The sequence below is a fragment of the Megalops cyprinoides genome, chromosome 14, assembly GCF_013368585.1.
Source record: "Megalops cyprinoides isolate fMegCyp1 chromosome 14, fMegCyp1.pri, whole genome shotgun sequence".
Lineage (NCBI taxonomy): Eukaryota > Metazoa > Chordata > Actinopteri > Elopiformes > Megalopidae > Megalops > Megalops cyprinoides.
This window is the reverse complement of record NC_050596.1, coordinates 6,087,145-6,106,692: the sequence shown is the minus strand read 5'-3', so window position 1 is coordinate 6,106,692 and position 19,548 is coordinate 6,087,145. Positions and strand designations below refer to the sequence as shown.

The following is a 19,548-nucleotide window of genomic DNA, read 5'->3' as shown; positions in this document are numbered from 1 at the left end:
AGCTCACAAACATTTTGGAATAGCAATTTAAAACGGCGTTGAGATAATCGGCAGGGTGGTCCACAGACCGCAAAACAGGCTTGTCGGAGCACAGCCAGACTAACAGGCCTGTCGTTCGAAGGATTGAGTTACATCAAAACCATGGTACTAGCATGGCATAATTCTCCATCCTTACTTACCGCAACACAACAGGATGGAATTCCAGTTTTAATCTAATAGGGATAACTCCATTATTGTTATGGGAAATGTGCCATTTTGCTGTTTGTTTCAGGTTGTTTTTGAGCTCCCTGTCCTCCTCACGAGGGCTGGTTTTGAGTTATATCCCTGCCAAAGCTTGAGCAAGACCTTCATGCTTAATTTGAGCTGGGAAATTTTCAGCGACCTGCATCGCCACCTGGGCAGAACAGTCAAACTACTCGAGATAATTGCAGAGCGTGAAGCATTACGTAAATATAAAAATAGTAGTGTTTATGTAATTAGAGGTGTGTAACTCTGGGAGTGCTCCTGCCCACGGGGACAGGCTGCAGGAGTGAGAGAGGACCTGGCGGCGGGCGACGCCTCAGGGCAAGAGGCTCACGTGACCCATTCCCACTTTCCGGAGGCATTCCTCTGAAAGAGAGGATCTAACTCCTCCCTTTCTGCACCAGCAGCTCCATCAGGTCACGACCCACTCAGTCCCGATCAGGGTCAGAATGCAGCTCCCCCTTCAAAGCACCTATCGCTGTCGACAGGGGGTGGGGTCACCCGAAATCTGATAAATGAAAAGGCCCCTGTGCCTTTCAGGGCCTCAGGGAATGGAGGCGGAACTGTAGCGTTTCTGCTGTGATCAATACAGTCACCACTGTAAAATGATTACAATATTTTGTAAAGAAGGTTTACATCAGCGCCAGCTTCCATGAAATGAGACTTGACAGTGTCAAGCTAGCAATGTAACATTTGAGAGATTTGGAAATGGAAAGTAATGTGCTGTATTTTTCACCTTTCATTTTATTGCGTGAAAGAAAAAATTACAGTTAGGTGGCTTGGGGCATTTTGATTTGGAAATGTAGCCCCGAGACGTTTGTAATTGTGCTTTTGACAGAAGCAGATGTGACCAATATACCCTAACTGTGCCACTCTCAGTTAGTGTTATGTGCGCATCTCTGTCTCATTTTTGTACAATTTCCCCATGTTTGTGATAGGGTTACTCAAGCTGAAAGCAACACGTCCCTTAACGTTTTACACAGGAGTCACATCACTTAGCGTTCCCTCAGGCTATTTACTCCACAAAGACTAGTTCCTATAGGAACTAATGTGATAATCCAGCCCAGTGATTTCACAGATGCTATTTGTATCTGTTTGATATTTGTCTGTCTGTGCTGTGAAATTGCTAGGCCTTAATAGGTTTATGGAAAATCCCCTTAATTTTTTTAGACCTAAGACAAGCCAATGCAGATTATTTTGGTCCATTTTTAAACGTGTTCTGTTTCTGTATGGTTTCCAGCTCTTATGAGGTGTCCTGTCAGAGCCGAAGGGCTTCTTAAAGCTAGGCCCATGTCAGAAATTTTACTTTATTCAATTCTGCGCTCTGGAATTTGTTAAAGACTTGATTTGTTTAAAGGAAATCTTTTTACCCCCAGAATAAGATGGTGGCAGCTAATTTTTGTCTCTTTGGTTAGGCTCGCCCACACAGAAATGCATGCACGTATGTTAACGCCCCTCACAGCCAAACAAAGGCACAATGTTGAGCCACTCGTCAGTCATCCATTATAATCCCAGGATTGTCCACAGGCCTGTTGCCCGACACATCTCTCTGGGGGTTTTTTGGTTTGTGGTTAGAGGTGGTGTATTTCCTTTTTTTTACCCCTAAAGTGTTTTCTCTGTTTAGCTTCAGCGTGTGAGACTCCATGTATCTAGAGCAGTAGCTGTCTTTGTTTTGTTAAATTGTTGCATACATATCTTGGGTAGAATTATTTTTACTTTTAATTATTTTTATAATTATGTTTAATTTTTTATTATCTTGGATTGAATTATTTTATTTTTTATGGGAGTTTTTACCAGTCTGGACAATGAATTTTGCTCTGTCTGACAGTTGTGTATTCATGTAGAAAACAGTACAAACACTTTATTTGAGTAAATGTATTGATTTACAACAAGAAATTAGACTTTTTGATCTTATTGTTTGAAATTGCCCTTTGATGGAAAGATGTCTGCAGTTTACCTTACAGTTATAATTTTAACCTCAGTGTGAAATTACTTTGGATGTTCTCTGGAAACAGTCACTCTTTTTTTTGAAAAGAGCCAGTGGCCCTTAGAACAATGATTCCTAAATGACTCCAGTATGTCCAACCAACCACTCTCTCTGAACTGCCCTTCCATGGAACCATTATATGTGCTATTTAATCAGCAAAATGCACTGTCGGTGGAACATTATCAAGAAACTGGAGACGCGTACATGTAAGTATTGGGTTATTGTTGTTTTAAAGCTACATCAGCTCTTTGTTGAGAGAAAGGGGTTTTTCAGAAATGGCTACTTGTTGTTTTTGTAAAGATTTGGACCCTGGGTTGAAGCGGACCTGAGGCTCTGGCGGTATGATTGATATGACATGGGCAAACAGTGCCGACGTGACTGATGGGGGTAAATGTGCCTTTCAGGGGGGTCCCACTGCTCGTCCGGCCCCAGGGCAGCGTGTCGGGGGCTGTTCGCGGCCCTGCTTCCTCTCCTCATTGTCTGGAACGCTGCTGTTGTGGATATAGGATGGAGGGCTTGATCTTCCACCTGGTAGCGTTTGTGTTGTTAGGAAAGAGGCACTCTCCAATTTGGCCTCAGGATCTGTTTGCCAGTGCTCTGCCTGCAACTCCTCACCTTTCTGAACTTCTACAACAGCAGAAATTCCTCTTAAGTCCATTCTAAAAAGATGGAAAAGTTTTCTCATTTTACTTCTTTGTGTGTTTTGTTTTATTTGGCTGTTGAAAAGAGTTCTTTCTTATTGGTGAATTTCTTAGGTCCAGTTAGTTCATTTCAAATTTCCTTCGGGATTAATAAAGTATTTCTTATTCTTATTCTTATTTCTTAAAAAAATGATGCTCAGGTTTTCCCTGTGTATAGCTTTGAACTGTTTGGTCATACAGTGGAACATTCTCAGCCAGCCATTTTTGTTTTGCAGTGCCCACTAGAAGCCATTCCTAAATAAACATCTTACCAGCCAAAACATTGTCTCAGACTAAGCTTACGAAGTAAATTGTAGCTTATAGCTCCCTTTGTTCTCCATTTAAAGTGCCTATTTTGTGATGTATGTATTGGGGATAAAGCTTGGTTACTATATGGATATTATGGTTATTGTTCTTGTAAGTAGTAACAGTGACATCTTTGAAAAGGAGCATTTGAGATTTTGAGGTAAGAACTTGGTTGTTACGTCTCCTTTTTTGACAATGTGAGACTTGCTTAAAGAAGGGTGAGGAGAGTGGGTGGGGCTGTGGTGCTCTCTCGCAGATACAGATATTTCCCATCATCCTTCTCCCACACTGATGCTGACCCAATGTCGGTGCAGAGATTGCTGCAGTAGTGAGCCTGGGGTTGGAGTCAGACCCCTGTGCACTCTGAAGTACCCCTGCACTCCCTTCATTGTGTGAAAGGTGCTTCCAGGCCCCGTTGAGAAGCTGTGGAGAGTTCTCCGGCGCTGAAATACTTGAGCGTGTAAAGGTGGGGGGAGGGGGCAGCGTAAATCCTTTAATTTGGGCTTCCTTTGCCCTGGGCCAGCAGCCTGGTCATTATTAGCAGCTTTCCGTCATTCGGAGCTAAACGTGTCACTTAACCACTGCCGTTTGTGGGAGAGAATTCTTTGGATCCTCTCTACTCATAGCAAGACAGGCAATATCCCTGCATTGCAGCCCTACAGAGGACTTACGAGCTGTTATCTTGACAATGCACAGCCGCATACACTGTGTTTACTTTATCTGTGGCCGCTCTCATTTAGCGTCAGTCCAAATGACCGCTCATCTTGAGGATCTGCAGTTGGTAACACGCGGCATGTTTAGGTACACCAAATAGTCACTTGTTCGCTTACCCCTCATCATCTGTTTAACACTTTAATGAAGTTGTAGTTAGCTCTGTGCTCACAACACTTTAAAGGTAGAAAGATACTGGCTATCGTAGAGGGTCATTCCCAAAGTGATAGGCATAAGATTTCTTCTTGCATTTCTGTATTACCCGGGTTGCAGCATTACAGAATAGTAAGTATCTATTTGCATAGAGAGAGAACACAGCGGACGGCTGCATTAATGCAATTTAAGTTTCCAGCCTAACGAATTTGAATGTCTGTGTCTGTTTTAATAAGTAGGTCAGGAAATAAAGAATTTTAATTGAAACAAAGGAGGAAAAAACATAGAGATAGAGCCAATTCGGAGGCATATCATTTCATGATAATTTGAATTTGAAATTATGCATATAATTTCAAATGAACACGGCATTTCGTTGGTATGTGCGTGCTGTTACAGCCCCCCTTCCGAGCTCCAAACAGTGCAGTTTAAAACCTCTTGCCTTCTCTGGCCGCATTTGGGACTTCCCAGCACCAGCTTGGCCTTATCTCAGGTCCAGCCGCTGAAAGCACACAGATCTGTGTCAGCAAAGCAAACAAACAATTTTTAAATGTTTTTTATTATTATTATTCATACTAAGACAAGGTTTTTTTTTTTCTTCAGACTTTAATTTCCTGCGTAAGAGTAACAGAATTGGTGGATAATTTGAGTGGGGAGAGGGGAGAAAAGGGGCTGGTTGTAAATTGCATTTTGGAAAAGGGAGCTGAATATGCAGATAAGAGGGGAATGATTTCTCCAGGGGAAAGGTGCTGTAATGATGGGAACGGCGTCGGGGTTGCCTCTGCCTGGGATTAGACCCCTTCTTTGTTGGCCCCCCATTTCATCATTAAGATTAAGAAGGGGGACTTTTAGCGGACTTTTCAAGACGGGTAATGCCGTTATGCTCTGCTGTTTGCCGTGTCTCTGAGGCTGCCTTTCAGCGCTGGGTCTCCTGGGACCTGTGAATAGGCTTGGGTTACCGCAAGACCCCTCCTCCCAGGACAACAGAGCCTGCTAATGCAGCCAACAGGAGCTCCCCCCCAACCCCTGTCAGCCCCCCTCTCCGATCGGGGTCCTCTGATCCATTTTAACCTTTCGCCCCCCCAACCCTGCCGGAAAGAGAGGGAGGGGCTTGAGAAGCAGGTGACTGATGGGTACTGTCAATACAGCCCACTGATAATATGCATATTAGCCCCAGCCAGCACAGCCCCCCCTCCCCTCCTCCCCACCCCCCTCCCCCTCTTCCTCCCTCTCCTCGCTCTAATGCAGATCAGACGCCACTCGCTCTCCCAGCACCAGCCTGCTGCCTCCACTCCGTCAGCGTGGGGCTTTGTTGTGGGGTCGGTGCCGGAGCCCGGTAGAGCCGCTCGGCGCGCCAGAGAGAGAGAGAGAGAGAGCGAGGATCAACACGCGCGTGGAGGGGGGGGAGTCCTGGTTTCCCGTCGGTTTTGGATCAGGGAGCGGGCCGAGGGTCTCCAGGAGGTCTGGGGGGGTGAGGACGGCAGACACTAGAGCCGGCGTTTCGAACCCCTTTTGTTTCCTGCGGTGAGTTTCCCCCCAGCACCCTGGCTTTTGTTTGGTCACGGGCTGCGGGCTTCCTCAGAGTTTCACGTCTCACCTGTGAGCGCTCGCAGAAGAGACGTCTTCATACTGACAGTCTGTCAAAGGAAGGGAGCGTGCTCTTTGTCTAAGTTGCCGGTCTTTTTTAACCAAAGGTTGTTTTATTTGTTGTTTGACTGAAATGAGCCTGTCACCATCTCTGTGCAGTTAGTGTGTTTCGCTGAAGTCTGTACGTTGCCTGTTGGATTCGCTTTAGGTGAATGAATTTGATGGCAGTAATGTTACTGGAGAGTGGGAGAGGGAGTAAAATTTGGAAGACTGGAACTGTTGCAGGTTTGTCCTCTCTGTGTGGATTTATGATCCACAGAACAGCATCCAGTGTAGTGGAGAATAGCATTTGATTATTGTGGTGCTGGAGTTTGTTTCAGTGTTGCTTATACCCATCGCTTCTTGTTTCAGGGATTTCCGTTGTGCCAGTTTTTCCTTAGCTCGTTGTTAAGATATCGTGTTGCTTTTAGAAACTGTGTCACTTTAATTAAATTGGTATTTGCTCTGCATTTGTTCATTCTTACTGCTTGTAGCAGAGTATGAAGCACACAAATACGTAAAGAAAATCTCGTCTATCTGGTGTTATGTTTCACATGCTCTGAAGAAGTTTAGTCTGAAGTCTTGAAAAGTAGGCTAGGCTGTGTAACCCAGAAAGGAGAGTTTTTGATTGTTGTGCTTTTTTGAGGTGTAATGGATATTTTGATATTTTATATTCTTGCAGATGGTATTGTTTTATTGGGCTGCCTGCGGGTAATCCTCTGTCCCGTCCACTCTGCCGAGGCCAGTGTCAGCCCATGTGGTTCCGATTTAGCCTGCGCCGGGCAGAACAGAACCGGGGTTAACTGGCCCGGTCTGCAGCCAAATGTAAATATTGTGGGATAGGGCCTAATGAGCTGTGAGCGGTAATCCAGTCCCCCCCCCCCCCCCCCCCCCAGCGTGGCGGACACACTTCAGAGCCCCTGGCCTGCTCAGGCTGCTCCCTCGTCCCGCGGGTCACTGGGTCACATGGAAATGAAGTCATGGTGATCAGGTCCATATGCCTGCATGATGCAGCAGGAGGAGTCTCTGTATGGAAATGTGCTCTCGCTCCCAGATTCTGCTTCTCTTTTTTTAATCTGGCTCTCAGATTGAATTTTCGTTCGTAAGACCGGGGGTTGGGAAGGGGAGGGGGTGTTGTGGAGGCAGGGGGAAGGGGACACAACCATGCTCTGGTTCTTAGTCTCATGCTGTGTGTGTTAGAGTATGGGTGAGCATTTGTGTGTGGTCATGCAATTATGTGTGTGCGTGCATGAACATGTGTGTATGTTTGAGAGCGTGGGGGCGCGTTTGTGTATGTGTGCACATATGTGTGTGGTCGTGCGATAGTGTGTGTGAGTGCGTGCCTGCGTGTGTGCCGATGCAATTGTGTGTCTGTGTGTGTGTGTTGATTGAGCTCTTTCGACAGTGTAACAAAACAGTGCTCTGTTCTGGACCCATTTCTGTGTTTCTTCCAATTAAGTAGCTGGAGAAAGCTCTAGCAACTGGGGCTGCTTTTTCTGTGCTTCAAAGAGTGCTGAAAAGTCAGCTTTCATGCTCGCAAAGATGCTTTTTTTCCTTCCCCTTCTGAAAAAAAAACAGCCTTTGAGCTCCAGCGAAACGCTAGATGTTTATCAGATCCAATTTGAAATGCATGTATAAGGTTAACAATAGGAGATCTGGAGTCTGATGGGGTCCGTTGCTTTGTCATATTCACAATGCTTCCTCAATGTGCCTTTTCGCACCTCCATTGATGGGTCAACGCATCAAGCTGAAGATATCCAAGGCGTCTTTTTGTCAGTCAGAATTGCCCATTGTGAGACGTTTCAGAAAGAGGGAGATGGGAGTGAAGCACACTTACAGAAAGGTGTTTCAGTCATTACAGATTTTCCAGATATTTTACGGCTCCACTTTCAGACCTCTCCAAGTCAGATTAATAGTATATAATCTGAGCATTGTGAATACACTTTGGGGGGTGGGTTTAAAATGTAATCTCGCATTTGCATGAATTCTGTTTTGACAGTGTTTATAGCAGGGGATTTTGGATAGGGTTTGTGAATATTAATGTTCTTTACTGTTTTGTGCTATAAAGCACTTATGACATACAGTATGTGATATAATGCATATTGAAAGGGAAGAATTCCTTTATAAATCAATGTTTGCTTCACAGTCTTCTGAAATGTTAGTCTGAGAGGAGTGTTGAAAACTCCAGATGTTTTCATTCTAAAAATCACAGCTGTTTTCACAATACCACAATAGCTGCTTTAGCATACACAGCTACTGAGGCCATATAGACATAAAAAAGGTCACAGAACTGAAATATCTGTATAATCAGCTGTATAAATGGATAACGTTGTAAAGAACTGTAACCTATGTAAGTCGCTTTGGATAAAAGCGTCTGCTAAATGAATAAATGTAAATATTCTTTTCAGTAAGACGTTTTTGCACATTGTTAACATGGAAATAATGTTTTACTTCTATGACATATTCTTGATATGCTGTCTTTAAATTTCATTTTAGGATTATCCAAAAATACCTGCCACTTTAAATGAAAAGATTAAATTGGCAGATTAAAGATATGCTATAATTTGATTAATACTGCTTCTTTTTGTTGGCTCCTGTGTAGTTGTGCTCCTGTGTGACTGTGCAGTGGTGGTATGGTCTGTGTAGTGTGTATCCTCTATTGTACAGGACTCCTGTAGTTGTATAGTCTGTATAGTGTGTATCTTGCATTGTAAAGGCCTGATATGGTTGTGTAGTTTGTGTAGCGTGTATCCTGTATTGTAGTAGACTTGTGCGGTTGTGCAGTTTGTGCATGCTGTATTGTAGTAGACTTGTGTGGCTGTGGAGTGTAGTGTGTGAAGGGACACAGGAGATTGGAGGGATCAGTCCCTGGGTCATAATGGGACACAGTGCTGCTCTAGAGGGGTTCGGGGACGTCCCAGAGGGCACAGGCCCTAAGACCTGGCCCGGTGGGGGGAGGGGCACTGAGACAAAGGGGTCATCAACCCCCCACCCCTTGACACACATGCGCACACGTACATACATACACGCATACACATGCACACACATGTACACAGACACACACACGCACAGGCGCACACAGAAAGAGCACTCAGCACAGTTCTCATTTTCAAACGACCTCCTCTGTCTGGCTGTTTGTTTTAACAAGGTTCGTGTTTCAGCCAGGCCTGTGTTGCGTTGCTAACGCAAGGAACTGAAATACGACACTTCAGATATGCCGCATTTGAATTTCTCAGTTGGATGGGGAGGGGAAATGAATTCTGAGAGGGGAGGCATGAGGGTCCTTGAGCCAGTCTTGATTCAAAGAGGGGAGATCAAAGTTATTTTTTCATGTGCGTCTCTGTTTGATCTTCCCGTGTCGAGAACGTATAGGCGGCTTCACCTTCGCGGAATTCTTAATGCACATTAGAATGGCAGTTCATGTGCCTGTGTGTGCGTGTTCCTGCGTTGCTTTAAAGAGATAAGCACAGGCTCCCAGTGCGCTCTCAGACCCCTGGCTCCATCTCAAGACCTCCTTCAGCTGGTTGAAAGTTAATCTTCTGTGATTTAAAGAAAATATTTTTTTTTAATCAGTCAAAAAAACGCAGAGCTAGCAGCATCCACTGTGAGTAACCTGACAGCTCTCTTTTGAGACCTAAGACCACCAAGCTGAAGAATATCAGAGCTAAAATGAATGTGAATTTGTTGCGCTACAAAGTCTTGGAATAAAATGTCGAATAAAACTGCTGTCTGCTTTGCAGTGGTCACACCTCCTTGTGTCAGAATATGTTGCAGAGCTTAGTCTCCTTGTTTCTTCTGGTTATTTTTGGCTTTAAAAAAGCACTGTGTGAGGATTATAAAAAATGGCGCAATATATTTACCTTTATTCATTTGGCAGATGCTTTTATCCAAAGCGACTGTGAGGTGCAATACAACACAATATATGGTAGCCCAACAGTTAAAGAATGGTCTTTGTATGGTATTGAGAAGGAATGAAGTGTGAATGTTTTCTATATTCCAGTCTGATTGGTCCTCCTGCTGTTTTAGCTGTTATTGGTCAACCTGATGTCATTGCTCTGATTGGTCATCCTCCTGCTTTCTTTGCTCTAATTGGTGTGTTTCATTTTGTTTGCAGTCACCCTCCCAAAGAGTCTCCAGATCCCAGCGTCATCGCCCTCAAAGCCCACCAGACGCTCAATGCAGTCTCCGTACAGACTGAGCTCGCCGCTGCCCCCCCTGCCCGTTCGGAAGGGCGTGCGGGGGCGGCGGCCTAAGAGCCAGACCATTGCCATGCTGAAGGCAGCGGCAGAGGCGGCGGCGGCGGCAGCAGCCGCTGCGCAGAACGGCACGGCACAGAGCGCCGCGGCCAAGACTACCTCCGGCACGCAGCTCGCCCCCCGGCCACACAAGAAGAGGGGTCCCAAACCCGGGAGCAAGGTATGGCCACGCCATGCCACTGAGCCATCTCAGAGAGGCGTCATCCCACCCCCTGTCACACAGTCATCTCAAAGACGCATCACTCCTCTTCCCATCCCAGAGACACCTTACGTCCTGTCTCCATCACAAGAGTCATTCCAGAGACCGATAACCCAGACATTAGTGCTACACACAACATCGTCACATAGACCAGAGACATGTCATTCCAGTCCCCTTTACACTCACTTCAGAGGCCACACATGACTCTCAGAGGAGCCCTGGGGCCACAGGTCAGCCATCCCTGACTCAGCCGTTGGTCCTGTATCCTTCCAGAGACTGATAAACCAGATGCAGGCTTCTGTGATGAGCAGCTGTGTACTGTGCCTGCTGAGCCACAGTAATCCCAAATTATGTGTCTCAGGTGCAAAGGGTTCCTCTCCTGGATTTAGGGCATAAAATATTGGGCACAATTACTTCTGGTTAGTGCTTCACTTTCATGAATGTGGAAAACATTGTCAGTGATGTGGATAGATTAACCTTTGTCTTGCAGTGAAGAATCACAGGATGTGGTAGTGCTTTAGTCCAATGGAAGTGAAGCTTAGTACAGCAAGGAGGTGGAGCTATCACAGTGGGCAGGGTGTTGGTGCCCCTGGGGACCGGGGATTGGACAGAGCAGTGATGATGAGTGGAGTTTTGCGTTTCAGAGGAAGCCCCGAGTGGTCCAGACCTCATCTTCAGCAGGTCCACCAGCCGCAGCACAAGAGTCCAGACTTTCCAACGTTCAGGTACCAAAGGATGGGCCCAGCCACCTCAACGCTGGGCCTGCAGTCGTCTCCACAGGTAAAGCAGCACCAGTCCTGCCTGTATGCTGTAACATATTGTAAATGACACAGACAGCCAAACCACCTGATGTATGAAAAACACGGTTATTCATCACCTTGATGTAACTTCAGTTTACAGTAGGGATATAAATAGGTGTCAGAAGCATATCCAGTTGTCCCATTTTAAATGTTAAGGATTATCTGGGTTATATTCTAACAAAAAAGTTGACTTCACTTCTTCAAAGATGATTCATTCAAAACATAATTCAGACTGATTTGTCCTTGAGAATATGGCAGTTGAAAATATTTTGGCGCTGCAGACTCCTATGGAAATTAGGGAGTGAAAAGAAAAGGAACGCTTCATCTGGCAGCAGTCTAAGTCAGCATAGACCACATGGCAGCTCCCTACAGAAATAACACAAGACTAGCGCTATTAGCTCCGTTAGCCCTCAGGTCCCAGTCCTTGGAGCATGTCTGGATTCTGGCTTGCACCCCCCCCCCCCTCTACCGCGTCTACCAATTGCATGCTTCTTGCACAAGGAAAGCTGCCCCTGCCCCCAAAAACCTGTCCCCACCCCAAATAACATTCAGGGTGACCGGTCTCACCAATCAGATTGGAAATGCTAATTTCATGGAAATGACCTTAATACGTTCCCTCATGGGAGGGGTTGGCCCCGCTAACCCACACAGACACATGATTCCGCACAGCCCTATGTGCTCTGAGAGTTGCGTTGCACTAATGGGAGATCTGGCTACGTTATATGAGAGCCCATTAGCTCATTCCTCCCCTTGTCTGTTTCATGTCTGAAAACAAAATGCTTACAATTTTCATTATTCAGACATTGTGTGTAGAAGCTGGAGTGAAAACACTTCTTGTTAAAGATGAGTATTGATCATTAAACAGCAGGCGTTAGACAGCGGTTAAACATTAATTGAATGGCTGGGTGTTCAGTAACACCACTGGTTTGAAAGTGCTTGTGTCAGGTGTGGGACAGGGGTGTGCTGTTTGACCTCACAGCTTTGCCTCTGCTTGTTCCTATTGTATTCTGCTGATTCCTGAGGCGGCAGTGTGGTGTAGGGGTAAGGAACAGGGTTGTATCTGAAAGTTTGTTGGTTCAGTTTCCCAGCTGGGGCGCTGTTGTTGTACCCTTGGGCAAGGTACTTAACCCACAACTGCATCATTAAATATCCAGCTGTATAAATGGATAAAGCTGTAACTTACATTAGTTGCTCTGGATAAGCTAAATGCTAAATGACAGTAGTGTAATGTAATGTAATGAGCCTGTTTATCTGTATGTGTGTGTGCGTGTGTGCGTGTGTGTGTGTGTGTGTGTGTGTGTGTGTGTGTGTGTGTGTGTGTGTGTGCGTGTGTGTGTGTGTGTGTGTGCGTGTGTGTGTTTGCACCTGCAGTGGAGTGGAGCTGTATTATATTTAGTGCTGGGTCTCACACCCCTCTCTCTGTGTGCGTTCCTGCAGTGTGCGTGTACGTGAACAAGCACGGGAACTGTGGGCCGCACCTGGACAGGAAGCAGATGCAGCAGCTGCCTGACCACTTCGGGCCGGGCCCCGTCAACCTGGTCCTGCAGCAGGCCGTCCAGGCCTGCGTCGACTGCGCCTTCCAGCCCAGCATCCTCTTCAACTTCCTGCAGTCCGAGTCAGACGGCGGCGAGGTCATCAAAGGTACCATCGCAGTCTCAGTGCCAGAGCTACAGCACATAAAGAAATAACACTGAGACAGAGAGGCAGCTCAGGCACCTTAGATATTCATAGAAATTAATCAGACCAGACTATGGGTGATATGCTTGATGTACCTATAGAGGTCTCTTATTCTGAATTGAATTGAGAAGGCAGGCTCAGGGCCCATGTGTAGGGGGGAGGCGAGTGTGGCCGTTATTACTCCAGGGACCAGAGGATCGGGCAGAATACAGGGGGGATGGAGCTGATGTAATCTGTCTCAGTGTAATGAGAAGTGACACTTGCACATAACCTGGTTTTGGAGTTTCTGATTGGGGCTCTCCCCAGTGGGGGTGGGGGGAGGGCTCCGGGCCGGGACATCTGCTCCCAAACCTGTTTCTTTCAGCTGCTGTCTCACACTCAGTCATCACTGGGACAGTCATGTACAATCAACATACAGTGTGGAAAAGGGAACATTTAATTCAGAATAAAGCAAAAGATGCCTTTTGTTAATGAAATGTATGAGTACTGTATTAATTAAAGTGAGGTACCTCAGTGGGCTGATGGGAAGGGAGCTCTCAGCAGTGTCAGTGAGGTACCGCAGTGGGCTGATGGGAAGGCAGCTCTCAGCAGTGTCAGTGAGGTACCGCAGTGGGCTGATGGGAAGGCAGCTCTCAGCGGTGTCAGTGAGGTACCGCAGTGGGCTGATGGGAAGGCAGCTCTCAGCGGTGTCAGTGAGGTACCGCAGTGGGCTGATGGGAAGGGAGCTCTCAGCGGTGTCAGTGAGGTACCGCAGTGGGCTGATGGGAAGGCAGCTCTCAGCAGTGTCGGTGAGGTACCGCAGTGGGCTGATGGGAAAGCAGCTCTCACCAGTCTCTCTCCCTTGTCCCTGTGCCAGTGCGCTCGGATGGGAGCACCCACTTCGTGCAGCTGCCGTCGGCCAAGAGCGCCTCCTTCGTGCTGCGCTTCCTGGAGACGCTGTGTCACCACCTGCAGTGCGAGAACCTGTTCAGCAGCCAGCCGTTCAGCCCCTATGTGGCCGCCGGACACACCGCCTATGACAGGAGCAAGTCAGGTAGGAGAGGGTGTGCTGCAGCCTGCGTGTGTGTGTGTGTGTGTGTGTGTGTGTGTGTGTGTGTGTGTGTATGCTTATGTGCTCATGTTTGTGTGTAAGTCGCTCTGGATAAGAGTGTCTGCTAACTGCCAGTGCTGTAATGTAATGTCTGTCTGTATGCGTGTGTATGTTTGCATGTGTGTCTACTTTGTGTCTATGTATGCGTGCGTACTTGTGTCTGTATGTATGTGGGTGTGTCTACTGTGTTTGTGTGTGTGTATGTGTGTGCTATGTTTATGTGTGTGAGTGAGCTTGTGAATGTCTGAATGCACGTTCTGTGTGTGCAGGTTGGGAAGAGTGTACTTTTACATGCTTGTGTGTATCATTACTTCTACCTCGTATCCTGAGATTTCCCCATCACACTCACCAAAGAAGTACTGCAGTAGGCCTGTACTAAGAATGATTTGAAAAACAAATCACATGCATACACACACTCACACACATACACACACACATACACATTGTTGTGGAAGTGAGAAGCTGCAGGCAGTAACTTATGCCGGCTCTTGTCTCGTCATTGTTTCTCCCACCACAGTAAAAGAGGAGACGTCTGAGGCCTTATGTGTTAACCGAGGGACCAAGCGCTTCCCGAAGGAGACCCCTCCGTACACTGCCCCCCTGTCCCCAAAACTCCTGCGCTCAGAGGCACACCCCTCAGAAGGTACCCCGCCAGAGCCCGCACTCTACCCACGGTGCACCGGGGCTGGGCGCAGAGCACTTCTCTAAATGAGCGCGCTCCACCGGTTCTGCTCAATAGCGTAGCGACAGTAAAGAGATTCCATTGACCCGCTGCTGACGGTCCTGACGGTTCTGGATGACCGAAGCACTCTCGCTAATGCGCCTGCTTACTTAATGAAATTATCCACATCCTTTATTAATTAAAGCCCAAACACGAGACCGGCCATTGATGACCTGCCATTTGAGCTCTTATAGTATCGAAACCCTGATCCACCTGCTCATTATTGCTAACCGAATGCTGACCATGTTAGCGATACTTCATGGAATGCTATTTGCAATACTGTCAGAGACAAAGTAATAAATTATTTCTGTTTATTTAGAGTCAGTTGAAATAGCATTTAAAGAGCTTTCTAGGGAGACACAATGTATGAGACAGATGTATATCCGTATGTACATGTGTGTGTTTAAATTCTTCGAGCCATCCATTATTCATTTGTGCAGAATGTATAAATCCAACTTTTCAGTGATGGTTCCTGTGTGAGACGCTATGGGAGTAAAAGCATTAATATTATAAAAAGATAACTGTAAGGAAGGTGTCCAACGCTTCTCACGAGTATTGTGCTGCTTAACATGCTAAAAATGCCTATAGCTTTGATTCACAGTGCACACATAGGACGAGGGTTTCTGGTCACATCAGAGCTCTCTGTCAAAGATGGTCACATAAACCAAAATGCTTTTAGACATGGAGGTGTAACCGTGGTGTGACTGTAAGAATGGAACGACTGACCTAGTCTGGAGTGATGGGGCTAGTGAGAGAACATATGGTTATTTACATGATGTGTGTCATTACAGATTGTCAGATCATGTAAGGTATTATATGCCTACATAGTGCATTCGTAAGATAATGCTCCACGCTCAACCACAACAACAATGTTAACCATTGAGTCCTGGTTCTTCAGGAGACCCATAGATATTCATGTGATAATTTAGCCTTCTGCTGACTCCCTGTCTCACTTGCTGTTACTGGTGCTACACAATTTACAGTGGACTGTGTGACTGAATGGACTGCAGGCTTAGCATTGGTCTTGTTGTGGCAATTTCCCTTTTCCCCACACTAAGACTGGGGACATTTCTATAAAATCGTTCTGTTATACAGTGATGTGAAATATGGATTTGGACAGTTACATAAGGGATGGCTTTATGCATAAACCCCTATGTGTCTAACACTGTTTCTGAGTGTGTAGACCTGTGTGTCTGTGTTTAACAGTGAGTGTGTATTACTGTGAGAGTGTAAAATAGTGAGTGTGTATTACTGGGAGTGTATAAAACAGTGAGTGTGTGTTAATGGGAGTGTGTAAAACTGAGTGTGTATTACTGGGAGTGTGTAAAACAGTGAGTGTCAGTATTGAAGTGTCTCTCACCCCTCTGTGTCTCTGTGACCTTGTCAATCTATAACCCTGTGAGTCTGGGAAGAATAACACAGTGAGTGTGGTACTGGTTCTGCAGGTAAAACTGTGACCATGCTGTGGGTCTGTCCAACAGTGTGTGTGGATAACTGGTTGTGCGAGTATGACCGTGGCTGTGCTGTGTGTTAAATGGTGCGTGTGGATAACTGGCTGTGTGAGTGTGAGCGTGGCGACGCTGAGGGAAACGCTGTGTGTGTAATGCTGGCTGTGTGAGCGTGACGGTGCTGAGGGGAACGCTGTGTGTGTAATGCTGGCTGTGTGAGTGTGACGGTGCTGAGGGGAACGCTGTGTGTGTAATGCTGGCTGTGTGAGCGTGACGGTGCTGAGGGAAACGCTGTGTGTGTAATGCTGGCTGTGTGAGCGTGACGGTGCTGAGGGGCACGCTGTGTGTGTAATGCTGGCTGTGTGAGTGTGACGGTGCTGAGGGGAACGCTGTGTGTGTAATGCTGGCTGTGTGAGCGTGACGGTGCTGAGGGAAACGCTGTGTGTGTAATGCTGGCTGTGTGAGCGTGACGGTGCTGAGGGGAACGCTGTGTGTGTAATGCTGGCTGTGTGAGCGTGACGGTGCTGAGGGGAACGCTGTGTGTGTAATGCTGGCTGTGTGAGCGTGGCGACGCTGAGGGAAACGCTGTGTGTGTAATGCTGGCTGTGTGAGCGTGACGGTGCTGAGGGGAACGCTGTGTGTGTAATGCTGGCTGTGTGAGCGTGACGGTGCTGAGGGGAACGCTGTGTGTGTAATGCTGGCTGTGTGAGTGTGACGGTGCTGAGGGGAACGCTGTGTGTGTAATGCTGGCTGTGTGAGCGTGACGGTGCTGAGGGAAACGCTGTGTGTGTAATGCTGGCTGTGTGAGCGTGACGGCACTGAGGGGAACGCTGTGTGTGTAATGCTGGCTGTGTGAGCGTGACGGTGCTGAGGGGAACGCTGTGTGTGTAATGCTGGCTGTGTGAGCGTGACGGTGCTGAGGGGAACGCTGTGTGTGTAATGCTGGCTGTGTGAGTGTGAGCGTGACGGTGCTGAGGGGAACGCTGTGTGTAATGCTGGCTGTGTGAGCGTGACGGTGCTGAGGGGAACGCTGTGTGTGTAATGCTGGCTGTGTGAGCGTGATGGCGCTGAGGGGAACGCTGTGTGTGTAATGCTGGCTGTGTGAGTGTGAGCTTGACGGCGCTGAGGGGAACGCTGTGTGTGTAATGCTGGTTGCGGGAGTGTGAGCGTGACGGTGCTGAGGGGAACGCTGTGTGTGTAATGCTGGTTGCGGGAGTCTGAGCGTGACGGCGCTGAGGGGAACGCTGTGTGTGTAATGCTGGCTGTGTGAGTGTGACGGTGCTGAGGGGAACGCTGTGTGTGTAATGCTGGCTGTGTGAGCGTGACGGTGCTGAGGGGAACGCTGTGTGTGTAATGCTGGCTGTGTGAGCGTGACGGTGCTGAGGGGAACGCTGTGTGTGTAATGCTGGCTGTGTGAGCGTGGCGACGCTGAGGGAAACGCTGTGTGTGTAATGCTGGCTGTGTGAGCGTGACGGTGCTGAGGGGAACGCTGTGTGTGTAATGCTGGCTGTGTGAGCGTGACGGTGCTGAGGGGAACGCTGTGTGTGTAATGCTGGCTGTGTGAGCGTGACGGTGCTGAGGGAAACGCTGTGTGTGTAATGCTGGCTGTGTGAGCGTGACGGCACTGAGGGGAACGCTGTGTGTGTAATGCTGGCTGTGTGAGCGTGACGGTGCTGAGGGGAACGCTGTGTGTGTAATGCTGGCTGTGTGAGCGTGACGGTGCTGAGGGGAACGCTGTGTGTGTAATGCTGGCTGTGTGAGTGTGAGCGTGACGGTGCTGAGGGGAACGCTGTGTGTAATGCTGGCTGTGTGAGCGTGACGGTGCTGAGGGGAACGCTGTGTGTGTAATGCTGGCTGTGTGAGCGTGATGGCGCTGAGGGGAACGCTGTGTGTGTAATGCTGGCTGTGTGAGTGTGAGCTTGACGGCGCTGAGGGGAACGCTGTGTGTGTAATGCTGGTTGCGGGAGTGTGAGCGTGACGGTGCTGAGGGGAACGCTGTGTGTGTAATGCTGGTTGCGGGAGTCTGAGCGTGACGGCGCTGAGGGGAACGCTGTGTGTGTAATGCTGGCTGTGTGAGTGTGACGGTGCTGAGGGGAACGCTGTGTGTGTAATGCTGGCTGTGTGAGCGTGACGGTGCTGAGGGAAACGCTGTGTGTGTAATGCTGGCTGTGTGAGCGTGACGGTGCTGAGGGAAACGCTGTGTGTGTAATGCTGGCTGTGTGAGCGTGACGGTGCTGAGGGAAACGCTGTGTGTGTAATGCTGGCTGTGTGAGCGTGACGGTGCTGAGGGGAACGCTGTGTGTGTAATGCTGGTTGCGGGAGTGTGAGCGTGACGGTGCTGAGGGGAATGCTGTGTGTGTAATGCTGGCTGTGTGAGCGTGACAGTGCTGAGGGGAACGCTGTGTGTGTAATGCTGGTTGCGGGAGTGTGAGCGTGACGGTGCTGAGGGGAACGCTGTGTGTGTAATGCTGGCTGTGTGAGCGTGACGGTGCTGAGGGGAACGCTGTGTGTGTAATGCTGGTTGCGGGAGTGTGAGCGTGACGGTGCTGAGGGGAACGCTGTGTGTGTAATGCTGGCTGTGTGAGCGTGACGGTGCTGAGGGGAACGCTGTGTGTGTAATGCTGGCTGTGTGAGCGTGACGACGCTGAGGGGAACGCTGTGTGTGTAATGCTGGCTGTGTGAGCGTGACGGTGCTGAGGGAAACGCTGTGTGTGTAATGCTGGCTGTGTGAGCGTGACGGTACTGAGGCTGTGTTCCTCTGCAGCAGGCACCCTGCCTCACGAGGAGAATGGCATGCTGAAGGAGCAGCGCTTCACGGAGGAGTCCATGGACTCCGCCTCCAACTCCATGACGCCCCGCCCCCCGACCCTGCGTAGCTCATCCGAGTTCCGCGCCCAGGCCAGCACCCCCTACTACCCCAGCCACCCGCCCCCGCTGCACCGCCTGGCCTCCAACCCTCCGGAGGTGGCCTCCACGCGCCTGCACAGACGAGTGGAAGGTAGGCAGTGTAAGAGCCTCCCCTCTCTGCACCGGCACGTCCCTGCGGCAGGGCCCCCCGCTTCAGCTCTCTCTCTGCCCACTGCTCACAGGCTGTGTTTGTGTGTGTGTGTGTGTGTGTGTGCGCATGCATGTGTGTCTTTGTCTGTGCATGCTTGTTTCCATGTGTATATCTACGTTTCTGTCTGCATGTGCATGTCTGTGTGTATGCGTGCGTGCGTGCGTGTCTGTGGGCACACGCCTGTATGTGTGGCTGTGTGTGTGCGTATGCATGTATGCATGTGAGGTCATGTGAATATGCCGCTACCAGCTTCCTCTCAGTGTGACTGCATTAATCTTTGAAACGTTCTGATCATTTAAAACAATTGAGCGTGTTTGAAGTTGGTGGTTAGGAACAGCATCAGGATTAGTGTGCTTGGTGCAGATTAAAAACATGGACAGATCTGCTCTGAGCTGACAAACTGCTCCCAGAATTCCCTGCAATGTAATCAAGTGTTGAAGTGACAACGTGTGGGACTGGGAGATGAAGATGAGTCACAGCTGAAGCCCTTACAGCAGGCATCTCTTTTTAGCTAATAAAGTGAAATTCTTTCTTTAGCTGGGGGTTGGTGGTGACCCTGGGGAGGCCTCTAAATAGTAAGCGAATAGGATATTAAT

The 19,548-nt window shown here is 48.3% G+C and overlaps 1 protein-coding gene across 2 annotated transcripts in view; it reads left to right on the top strand.

The window, feature by feature from the left end:
* scml2 (Scm polycomb group protein like 2) overlaps positions 1-19,548 on the top strand; it is a 37,841-nt gene that overhangs the window by 15,855 nt on the left and 2,438 nt on the right. For both annotated transcript variants that reach the window (XM_036545146.1, XM_036545145.1), the window contains exons 8-13: positions 9,818-10,119; positions 10,803-10,938; positions 12,396-12,599; positions 13,492-13,668; positions 14,243-14,368; positions 18,659-18,892. In XM_036545146.1, coding sequence (XP_036401039.1) covers positions 9,818-10,119; positions 10,803-10,938; positions 12,396-12,599; positions 13,492-13,668; positions 14,243-14,368; positions 18,659-18,892 — 1,179 coding nt within the window. The remainder of the gene's footprint in view (positions 1-9,817; positions 10,120-10,802; positions 10,939-12,395; positions 12,600-13,491; positions 13,669-14,242; positions 14,369-18,658; positions 18,893-19,548) is intronic.